The sequence below is a fragment of the Marmota monax genome, unplaced genomic scaffold, assembly GCF_021218885.2.
Source record: "Marmota monax isolate L192 unplaced genomic scaffold, Marmota_monax_Labrador192_F-V1.1 WCK01_AAM20220418_F8-fsc00106, whole genome shotgun sequence".
NCBI lineage: Eukaryota > Metazoa > Chordata > Mammalia > Rodentia > Sciuridae > Marmota > Marmota monax.
The window spans coordinates 8,925,714-8,937,756 of NW_026695218.1; the positions used below are offsets into that span (position 1 = coordinate 8,925,714).

Consider the following 12,043-nt stretch of genomic DNA (forward strand, 5'->3'; position numbering starts at 1 on the left):
ACACATACAAAAGTTGAAAACCTGAACTGAATTAAGTAAGGAATATTTTTAATGATATTGGTTACATTTAAAAGAATCTTGGGGGGTTGGGGTTGGGGCTCAGTGGTAGAGCGCTTGCCTAGCACATGGAAGCACTGGGTTCGATCCTCAGCACCATATAAAAATAAATCAATCAAATAAAGGTATTGTGTCCTTCTGCAACTAAAATATATATATATGACATAGTTTCTTTAAAAAATAAAAATAAAAAAGAATCTTGGGGGCTAGGAATTTTGCCTAGGATTTGAGAAGCTCTGGGTTCAATACCTAGTATCTCCAAAAAAGGAAAAATGAATCCTTTTAGAAACACACAATGAAACATTTATGGGTAAAATATCATGCTAAGATTTACTTTAACATAATACAAGAGAGGTAGTGAGAAATATACACATACTCACATATATCTTACTGGCCTTGAGTTAATAATGGTTGAAACTCAGTTCAGTATGAAGATATACTGGATAAATTATTATTTTTAAAATGTTTGGTATTTTTTCCTCAAATAATACTAAAATAAAAAATTTCAGCTTTAGAAACTTAACTCCCCATGATTAAAAAATAAATAAATAAATAAAAAGGAGAAGTTTTGGAGAGGTAGGTTTCCACAGCATTCCATAATAGGAAGTGGAATAAATTCCAAAGCTTTTATAGAGGTCATGTTGAATGCCACCTATTTTGCTTTGGTATCTAGTTGATGAAATGACAGAAACCTATAAAGAAGATTGCAATCCAAATTACACCCCTCAATCCACTAATAAGCAGAAACTGCTATACACATGCATATTTCATGTGTAGTATGACTAAAGGAAGGAGGTATTTCAAGGTTTTCTGAAAACATCAAGAATTGGAAAACTATATGCAAAGAATGTGCTTATTTTTTTTAAAAACTTCACAAAAAAACTTGTACTGGAAGCCCCATGATAAAAAATAACCAGCATTAAATGCAAGAAGCAGCAGAGAGGAATATCATTTATCAGTCACTAGGATGAAACAAAAAAAAAAAATCTGTATAATTTTTATGCTTTAGAAGTTCCTTTTATTCGAGTGTAGAATAGCAATTCCAAGAAAAAATAGCTTTTTTCCAGATAATTACTCAGAAGGAAATAAAAAAGAGTGAAAGGAACTTAAGCTTGTAACTTCTCTGGATGCAAAAATTCCAAAAGCAAGTCCAGTATAAAAGATTCTCATTCACTCTGATGATTTAGATTGAAGCATCTTATTCTCCAGCATTTTAATATCTCTTCTTCCCCCTATTACCTCATTCACCTATATGGGTTCTAATCCCAACAGACTCTTGCACTTCCCTCTACTCACTCTACTTCCTATCTGATATGTAGTCTTTTGTAGTGTTGCTGAGGCTGTGGCTAAATTTGAACTGAATGTACAGTGAGTTTGGAACTGCTGTTATTTTTGTTTTCATTTTTTTTTTTTTTGTGGTACTGGGGAATGAACCCAGATGCACTCTACCACTCTACAACATATTTGAGGCATTGTCTTCTTGCTAAGTTGCTGAGACTGTCCTAGAACTTGGGATCCTCCTGCATCAGCCTCCTGAGTCACTGGGATTAACAGGCATGTGCTATAGCACCTGGCAAGAAGTGCTGTGTTTTTGATCTTTATTCCACTTCTTGCTGGCTGTGGTGTAACTCCTGTGCTGTCATGGGAATAAGAGATCTAAAAAGTTGTTTTGTTGCTATGGTTTCTCTCCATTCAGTCTCTATTATTATCGGGTACATTCTAAGGAATCAAATACTAAAAGAATTTTGAAGTATAGCCTAATCTAAAAATATACAGTACAGGATTATGTCCAGCACCTTCTAACAATCCACTTAATTATTTTTGTTGCTGTACCAACTTTTTACAAACATACTGGATAATAATCTAAAGGGTTTTAAAATCATCTGTAAAAGTTCACAGAAAGTAAAGGCTGCTCCTCTGTAGGTTCAAGCTAATAATGACTTGAGAGGTACTACTTTGAAAAGCTCTTGGCAGAAATAGTTTTAACAGAAGCAGAAGCGGGGGCGGGAGGGGGGGGACGCGGGGGGATGAACACATTTAAAAATTACAGCAAACCGGGCATAGTAGCACACGCCTGTAATCCGAGGGACTCAAAAGGCTGAGGGAGGACTGCAAGTTCAAGACAAGCCTCAGCAACTTAGCGACCCTGTCTCCAAACAAACAAATAAATAGGGCTGGGGATATTGCTCCGTGGTTAAGCACCCCTGAGTTCAATTCCCAGTACCAGTAAATGAATAGATAAAATTAAAGCAATACTTTATTCAAAACTTACGTAGGTCAAACATGATATAATTTAATTTTATCTAGAAAAATTGAGCATTTAAAGAAATCTTTGACCTGTAATACATGGATGGATGAAACAAGGTTAAATACTATCATGATATGACTTCCAGTAATATGGGAAAAATTCCCAAACTTCCCAAATCCCAAGGGTTGTAGAACCACCTTATCTGCAATCAGAAGCAAGTTTTTAATAAATTAACCACAAACACAACATTTTAAATATACAGTAGGAACATTTATTTTAACACCTCTAAAAGACATTTCTCCATGCCTGATGATTTGATATAAAAATCAAACACATCATACTTTCCCCATCAGTCTCTCTACATCAAGGGCAATCAGAAATTTATACAACATGAATATTTGCTTCTGAAACAAAAATTACAAATTAAGTGATAACAAAAATACACAAATCAACTGGACCCTAAACAAATTTCTAATGAATTCTTTTCCCTTTCTCCCAATCACCTAGAGCTTCTTTCTTCAGCCTCATTCTGCTCCTTTTCCTTTCTTTGCTTGGCCATGAATTTCTGCGAAAGCAATTTACAATATGAAATACTTATTAGATATTATTTTCCTGTGTATGAAAACCTTTCTAATGTATTTCATTGCATTTACAATTTAAAAGTGCCCAACTCTAAAAACGATTACAAACACAGTGCTTTATATTAGTATTCCTTCTTTTCATTCATCAGTCTTATGATATTTTATATATACCAAGCTTTATGCTTGGTGCTTGAAGATTCAGTGACAACAAAGTAAGATAAGCATTGTATACAATGGAGCTTATATTCTAATTAGGAAAGACAAATGATCAAAGAAAAAAAATAAATGAAGTAATTTGGGGTAAGTAGTAAGCACTCTAAAATTATAAGAAGGCAACTGATTAGGTTGACCTTTTGTGGGGAGGGGTTAAGCTGGAATGTCCTACTTTAGCTAGGTCTTACTTAAGCAAAGTTCTTTCTAAGGAGCTAATATTTGAGTTGAAACCAAAAATAAGTGAAACTGAGAAGAGGCAAAGAAATAGCATTGTAAAGGTGTAAAACTGGCAAGGAGCCCTCATGTATAAAAAAAAGAAAAAAGAGCCAGATATAGGGCTGGGGATATGGCTCAGTGGCAGACTACACTTGGGGGGTTCAATCCCCAGTACTACAGGAAAAAAAAAAAAAGTCAAACAGAGAGCCAGAAAAGTTGGGATGAAGTCAGTAATAAAAAGCTGAGTTCAGAGAAGTTTAAAAGTCAGATCAGGTAGGGCTTTATGGACTCACAATAAGAAGTTTAAATATTATTCCAAATGCCATATTATGCAGTTGGGTTTTAAATGGAAAACTACACAATAAAGTTGAAAGCACAGGGAACATAAGTAAAATGTATAAGGGTTTGAGGCTAGAATAAAACAACTAGGTCCAAATCTTATGTCTGCCACTAACTAGTTATGTAACCTTGGGTTTAGAAATGTAATCCTGAGTCTGGGTCTTCATGTCAAAAGCTGGAATAACATTTGTCTTTTAAAGTTGTTGAGGGGATTAAATAAGCTTTCAGCACATAATAGTTCAGTGTTTGATGAGTGTCTATAGCACAAATTCAATAGAAAGTACATGTAAAACAATCTCAAACATTCAGGAGGAATCAGAACCACTGCTTTAATGGCTAAGAATGATTCTCTAGAGCAGTACTGCCTAAACATGTAAAACTTTAAAAAGAGGGCTTTGTGATCAATCAATTTAGGAAACTGCATTGCATAAACTTAAGCAGGATACTTTCTGGCTAGCAATTCAGGAAAAAAAAAAAAATTCCCCATATGTTTTTTGTTGGAAGAAATGTTAGTTTGCTAACATGTACATGACTTTGTAACAGGGCATCAAAATATGCAGTTTCTTTTACTTTAATGGAGTGTCACGTGAGACTATTAATCTGCAGAATCTACTCTGGCAAATGCTATTGTTGGAGGAAAAGAAATAAGGGCTAGAAGCTGCTGGCAAGGTATAGTGAGGGAGAAAATAGGATTTTGGACTTAGATGAATAAACTAGCAAGAACATCCACAACAGTTCTCGCAAAAGGGAAAAAAATGTACATTTTGGGTAGATATTTAACTAGTTCAATTACAAGACAATAACATCACCTGGAGATTGTAAGAGTTAATAATTAGAAATTACCTCTGTATTTTGCTTATGACGAGTACTCTTGCAGTGATTTGTCATTGCTTTTTCACCTGAGTAGAAGAGGGAACAAATTGGACAGAAGAATCCAGCCTTCGGTACAAGAAAATCTAAATCTTTAAGATAAAAGAGTTGAGAAGAGAAAGGAAGAAAATTAATAATGTACTAACAGTTATGTCAGTTTATCCAAACATTTTAAGCATAGTATATATACTTATATACAAGGATAGTAAACACTTCTATATACTGTGAGATCAAGAGCAATAACTTTAATTATAAAACATTTTTTTTTTAAAGAAATTATTATCAGGTACAGTAGCAAATGCCTGTAATCTCAGAGATTTGGGAGACTGAGGCAGGAGAATCAAAAGTTTAAGACCAGCATCAGCAACTTAAAGAGAACCTGTCTCAAAATAAAAAAAGACTTAGGGATGTAACACAGTGGTAAAATGCCCCTGAGTTCAATCTCCAGTAACAAAACAACAACAACAAAAAAATTTCATTCTCAGGAATGCCAGAATTCCACTTAAGTGGTATAATGTAAACTGAATAGTTTCCCATGGAGAAGGCTGGATTAGAAAGAACATTCAATTATCCTTCAGAATAGAATCTGACAGAGTCTAAAATAAAAAATTTTAGGAATACCCTGATAAAACAATAAAAGAGAGAAGAGGCAGAATGATAGGTGATTGCTTATGGAGTGTACAGGCTGAGCAAACAAGGTTTACCTCATATGGTCCTGAAAAAAGTTTGCAAACTTAACTTTTCTGCATGTTCTACCTAACTGGAGTTTCTGCCAGGGCAAGTATAACTCAATTCTCCCCTCAGCAGCAAAGAAAGCACCAGAAATAAAACAGGAAACATATATGCCAGACTTTTTAAAAGAGTGCAATAAAAATATTCCTGCCAGGTTAAAAAACAGCCTACTTTTTAAGCTGTCTTCAGAAGTAACAAGCAAGGTTACTCAATAATTCATTTAAACAACAGAACAAGTATTATGGTGCAGACATTTCACTTTACCTTCTGGGACATCAGGTGCCACTGATTTGCCTAAAGATGGGTCCTCAGTCTTCTTGCGTTTTCGATCTGGTTCTGAATCCTTTAATCCAGATTCTTCATCAACTAAAGTCATTAAAAATTTTCAAGGAAAAAAGGAAGCTATTCAACATAGATTTATAGACTTTGTGAAGTTAATGTTGGATAATCCCTACCTTAGATGACTAAAACTCAAAGAAACTCTTCCTTGGTTAATACCACCTGACTATTCTGCATATACTATTCTCTAGATTGTCTGATGTCAAAAAAATATATGGGTAAATCTGTTTAGATTTATTAAATGCATTTAGAGGTAAAGGGCCAAAACTAACAGAAAATTTTATTTACATATAGTTTCAGAAAAAACTTACAGGGGAACAAGTAGGACTGTAGTTCTGGGAAGAGTTAACTTGTCTATACAAGGTGCTGGGTTGAAGAGTTAAGTGGAAATTAGGGGAAAGGATATACCGGCAGAGAATAATTCTGATGCCCCTCCAACCTAGAAAACTGAGCCTAAATTGATAGCCTAAGAGAGAATTAAAAGTGATATTATGAATATGAAAGCTCAGCAGAGTGAATAACCTCTAATGGACTGTGTACAGTACTAAGGGCCAGCTGAGATAAGACTCAAAAGAACTTGGACTGACTCATGGTTGATAATTTTTCCTTAGAGAAAAATTTAAAACAGAAAGACTACACTTATTGCTCTAGTAACAATACTTAAATTGCTTTAAATTAAACATATTAAATTGTTTGAATAGCAATTTCAACACCTTTATTTTTAGCAAATAATATTCAAAGCTGAGAAGGAACCCTATTTCTAATATAACATAGAACAAGGAGGCAAGGAGGGCACTGCAAAGAGAATAATGGTAAAAGGGATACCTTATAGTGTTGTTTTAAGTCATACTGGTAATAAATTCCCAGATATCAGGAACTTTGTGTTCTTTTCTACACTTTTCAGCATTTTATCCAATATAATGGACACAAAGCCACATACTTGTTGAGTGAAGTATTCTCCCTTGCTGGATACTGTTCCTTTTTTGTTTCAACTTAAATTTTATTGATGTTATTCAGACATTTTGTTACTGGCTGGCTGCTTGGAAGCATTAAAAATAGACAATTGCCTGATGCTACAACATGGTCAGAAGAACCTTTTATAGATCATTTCTACAAATATATCTCATCCTAATTTCAATGGTCCATTATCTCTAAATTATGAAAATAAAAATTGTATCTGGACCTAATAATCCTAAACCTGCCATTTCCCACTCCTGTTCTATTTTACTGCTTTCTACTTAGATGGTAATCTTTGAAATTTTTACCACCATCTCATGCTATGTAACTCTCTCCACATCCTAACAATCCTGCTTTACCTTCACTAATTTGGAAGGCCTCTTCACCTTTTGCTGATTCTGTTGCAACAGCTTTTTCTAAGAGTGGTGCTTTACCACCAATTCTAATTCTCTTCATTGGTGTTTTAGCTTTAAAACAGAAAGACTAAATTTACTGCTCTAGTAACAATATTTAAATTGCTTTAAATTAAACATATTAAATTGTTTGAATAATAATTTCAACACCCTAGTTTTTAGCAAATAATACCCAAAGTTGAGAAGGAACCCTATTTCTAGTATAAAATAGAAGTCATTTAAAAAATATTCCTTGTAGTTAAAACATCCTCCTACATTCCCTTTTATCATGTTCCAAACAACTCTTCTTCTCTATCTTCTTTACTTAAGGTGGCTATACATATTTTTCTAATTTGCTACATAAGCCTGTGGAGATCTTCCTATTATTTTATTCTTTGGTTTAAATCTTCCCTGATCTTCTTTAATGGAAATTATTTATCTCCTTCAAGTCCTACAAGTGAGCTGCTCTATTATTCTAAACCATCAAAATATTAAAGTAAAATTGTACATTATTGAATTGTTCTAAATCCTAAATTTAAACAAAATCTGGGTAGCAGCGTGGTATAAACATCCTTCTGATCATCAAAAGCTGTTTTGCCCACAATGTAAATAGACCATTATCATTCCAATTCTAAGTTGGCTATACTAGCTTGTTTTCTGTTTTTGACAACCTTTCCTTAGAGCAAGTTCTGGTCTATAACTAAGAGAAATATGTGAAATCTGTACACATTTCTGTGGAAAATATTATTTGCTGGCTTACTATATTGATACAGGATGAAATTATTGGTAATGCCACAACATATAGTCTAAAATTAATTTTATATATAACCCTTTCATAAAACAGGAAAACTACCACTTCCAATAATCTACCTGCTAAGTGTCTTTCAATCATGGTTTTCAGATCTTCTGAAACATTCTCATTTACTGGACCCATTTGGGACAAGGCTTCAAGTTTTGTCTTCTTTGTGTCCATGGCTCTCTTCTTTCTATCTCCTCTTTTATCTAGAGGACCATCATTTTTGCTTTGTGCTAACTCAACTTTTAAATCACTGTCTCCATCTTCCTCCTCTCCAACTTCATCAACAGTAACAAAATTAAGTTCTTCTTTTAGATTGTTAAAATCAGCCAGAGAGTCTTCATCCTCTTCAGTTACTTCATCCAAAGTCACTAAATGCAAATCACTGCTGTCATCCTGTATTTCATCTACAGTGACTAAAGTAGAAGGGTCTTCAGGCATCTGAGAAGAAATGAACCCAATGGAATCCTTTACAGGATTTCCTTCATCTCCTTTAGCATTTAAAGTGGCAAAAGTTATGTCTGCTGACTCATTTAAAGGTAGCTCTTCTACTTCTCCAATTTCATCCACAGTTACCAAGCGTTCTTGTTTGAGAAGATCTTGTTCTTCAGCCACTGTTAGAACAGTAACATCTTTTGGTTCACTGTGGGAAATGCAATCATCCTGGTCAATTAATTCATCTAATGTAAGAAGTGAATTTGAATTTTTTACCATTTCTTCCATATTTAATTCTTCTTCATCAATTACTTCATCCACAGTGACTAGAGCTTGTGCAGCTGCATCTTCCTCTTCCCCAATCTCATCCAATGTTACAAAAGATAATTCTCCCTCAACACCATGAGAGGCAGAGGTTTTCCCCTTCTTTTTCTTCAAGTTAAGTTCAGAAGGAGTACTTTTAAGAGCTTCTTTCCTTTTTCCCTTTAATGGATTCTGCTTGGCTTGAGAAGAATTCACTTCTTCTATAACCTCATCCACAGTAACAAATTCATCCAAGTTAAATGGAAATAACGGTTCCTGTTTGGAAGTTAAAAATCACAGTATTAACAACTACTGACCACTCAGGTTGCAAATAGTCACAATAAATGTGCAGGCAGATCATTTGTAAGAATTATACTGCAGTTTCCTAAAGGCTAAAATAAAATTAGGATTTTTTTAAAAGCCTCCACAAACAGATTAACTGCAATTCATGAATACATGTTAAAGAGATTCAATGATATCAATCTAATTCCATTTTCACATAATTTTAATAAGATTGATTACTTCTTAAATGATAAGTTTTGTAATACAACAATGGCACAAAAATGCTACATTTAAGCATCTGTCAAACAATTAATATAAAGAATTTACTGATCCATATGCTAAATATCTAATAAGTGCTCTGAGAGGACTTACAGAACTTCTAAAACCACTGCAAATGTAACTAGCTCAATGGACTGTTCCCATTGATCAATTCACTTACAATACACATTTTACTTATGCAATGCTAAGAAATAAAGCTTATGCTTTGATAAAGTTATTTTATGAAAACAATTATTACTAGTTAATGTAACTATATTTGAAAACAAAACATCTGTAATTTGAAAAATGGTGCCTAGAGAAACCAGTTTCCATCAGTGCTCCCACATTTATTTAGAATGCTACCAATGATCAATTGTAAGTACATGTAATAAACTATTTAGCCTACTTCAATATAAAAAGTATTAGTAGTAGAATTAGTGTTAGGGTCAAAAAGAAAACAGTCATTGCTATCCCTTACTCTATACCTCTCCTTCTCTAAACATTTTATTAACTAAATAAGGCAGACTCAAGTTATAAGACAGACGAATTCTGTAATGGAAGGCTGGAAATGAAGTAGTGGTGTTAGTGGATTATTTTTTACCTCTTTAGATTTGGAACTTCTACCAGTGGTGCTTTTAGAATTCTTAGTGTTTTGCCCAGACAAAGCCTGAAATATTAAGTAAGAAATACAGAAAAACAGAATTTACATCCAGGTAATTAAAGTTCTTAAAAAACCCCAAAACCCTAAACACAATTATGCAAATATTTAATGAGTATACACAATTAAGTTACTGGTCATTTACTAGTACAGGCATAGTCTCTGAAAATTGTAGCTAAATTCAGTTTTACCAATCTTTTCTTTACTATATCCATAATGTCTAAATTGGGCAATTATGTGACTACAAAAAGGAAGCTTCAATTTAAAAGAAAAAACAGATTTTTCATTCAGAAGGAGAATGCTAAGTCACGTTAAAAGATTCACTACAGATTTTCCTTTTAAACCACATATTTTTGACCAAATAATGCTTTTCCAACTAATTATGAACTTTGAGCTTGATATTCTAAATGCCTATTGGCTTAATTCAATGGATTTAAGAAAGGGAAATGAGAGCTTGGGGGGCACAGTGAGGAGATGAAAGTATGAAACATCTCTACTCTGTAACTACAGCAGCAGAGCTAAGCACGTCAAAGACACACTGAGTCATTCTTCTTACTCTCCTCACCTTATTGTTGCTGTCATCCCGTTTCATGATGGAAGGTCTAGCCTCTGTTTCCTGAGACTGTTTGGTTATGTCCTTGTAATCCAGTTTAGAATCCTTGCCTTGAAGGACTGAGATCTTTCCACTGCTTTCTCTGGTAATACCACTCTGAGTGGGTTTGAATTTACTGCTGCCTTCTGCCAAGTCTGATCTGGTACTTTTAAGTAGACCAAGTTCTTTGGCTGAAAGTTTCTTTTCAACATTTACTTGATCTCTGAGCACAGATTTTAGAAAACTTTTCTGATTTTCAGTTTTTGACGCTGGAGCTTTTGCTTTAGGAGAAGAGACCATAGCAGCCTTAATATTTGATTTATTGCCAGATACATTTGATACAGCCAGCATACTAGTTTTACCAGTTTCATCGGGCTTATTGGTCTGACCCAATTCCTTATTTGGGCAGGCCTTGATTACAATATTTTCTGCAGGCTTTTCTTTCATTGCTACCATAATCTTTTCCAATTTTTCTGCAACCATCTTAGCTTCATTCTTTTCAGTCTTCTCTGTTCCTATCTGTAGATCCATTCTGGTTTCCTTGGTATTAATTTCATTGTCCTCCTTTTCATCCATGTCGCTTTTTTCAGAAATACTCTTTTTATTCACTATCTTCTCATCCCCAGTGCAAATTCCTGGTGCTACAGTCGTAACACAAGCAGATGGCACTATTTCTGAAACAGTTTCATGTGTGTCCACTTCAGCTACAGCTTCTACCATAGATTGTGTGATTCCAGAAAAGAAATCTTCTGCTTCAGATGGAGAATCTTCTAGAATTCCTTTGATACTCCTTTCTTCTATAAGTACACTATCTGATATTGGCAATTCTGTTTCAGGTTTCATAATTTCTGCCTCTTCCTTCTCAAAGTCAGTGGTACACACCTGTTGATTTAAAGCAGACTCCTCCATATTTTCCACAAACAATTCAATACTAGCTGGAGTGGTTGCCACAAGAGGAATTTCTATGTTGACCTCCTCCCCTTGAGTTTCAATTTCCAGTGTTTCAATAGCAAAGTCAGAGTCACACAGTGCTTTTTCAGGTTCTTCCTCACAAGGCTCTTCCTGCTGAATGGAAGTTTCTGTCTGAATATTGGGAGTAGTTTCTTCTTCAACCTCACTAGGTTTAACAGAGGGACTATCAGCTGCTGTTTGCACCTCACTTTCATCAACTGGACTGTTTTTCAAGTCAGGGCTAAAAGTATTTAAAAACAAACAAAAAAGAACACAAACAAAAACAAACAAAAATCAAACTATGATGAGAATTCAACCATTATAAATAATTCTGTTGATGCCAATTGTAAAGACTTCCTGATGCATTCATAATAAGCACTGGGAAATCCAGCCAATCAGCATTAAAGTGGTTAAGATGTTCTGATGTAAGTGTGTAAACAATGTAAAAACTTGAGATCCTTCATCTCACTGAAGTTTTTTTTTTTTTTTTTTTTTTTTCCTTTTTTGGTGGTACTGTGAATTAAACCCAGGGAAGATCTACCACTGAACTCAATTCTCAGCCCTTTTTTATTTTGAAACTATGTCTCACTAAGTTGCCCAGACTGGCCTCCAATTTGTGATCCCCCTGAGTTGACCCCGGAAGTTGCTAGGACTATAGGCATACGTGCCACCCCACCTGGCTTGAAGATTTCTCTTTAATTCAAAAGAAACAGTGACAGAAATACGACTACTGATATGTTTGTTCATTTTACTCATCTGAGTTATAATCAATATTTTTTTCTGCTGTGTCAAGTTTGTACTTCATATTGGAAGGCCAAATGTGA

The 12,043-nt window shown here is 34.4% G+C and overlaps 1 protein-coding gene across 5 annotated transcripts in view; it reads right to left on the reverse strand.

Moving 5' to 3' along the window:
• Positions 1-2,553: 2,553 nt before the first annotated feature.
• The window catches only part of Znf638 (zinc finger protein 638), a 69,681-nt gene continuing 60,191 nt past the window's right edge, over positions 2,554-12,043 (reverse strand). For 4 of the 5 annotated variants that reach the window (XM_046432178.2, XM_046432177.1, XM_046432176.2 and 1 more), the window contains 6 exons: positions 10,242-11,460; positions 9,620-9,685; positions 7,815-8,754; positions 5,521-5,622; positions 4,498-4,616; positions 2,554-2,870 (listed from right to left, as the gene is read on the reverse strand). In XM_046432178.2, coding sequence (XP_046288134.1) covers positions 2,805-2,870; positions 4,498-4,616; positions 5,521-5,622; positions 7,815-8,754; positions 9,620-9,685; positions 10,242-11,460 — 2,512 coding nt within the window. In that variant the 3' untranslated portion in view covers positions 2,554-2,804. Of the gene's footprint in view, positions 2,871-4,497; positions 4,617-5,520; positions 5,623-6,911; positions 7,020-7,814; positions 8,755-9,619; positions 9,686-10,241; positions 11,461-12,043 lie in introns of all 5 variants that reach the window. The other variant, XM_046432179.2, reaches the window with a different exon arrangement.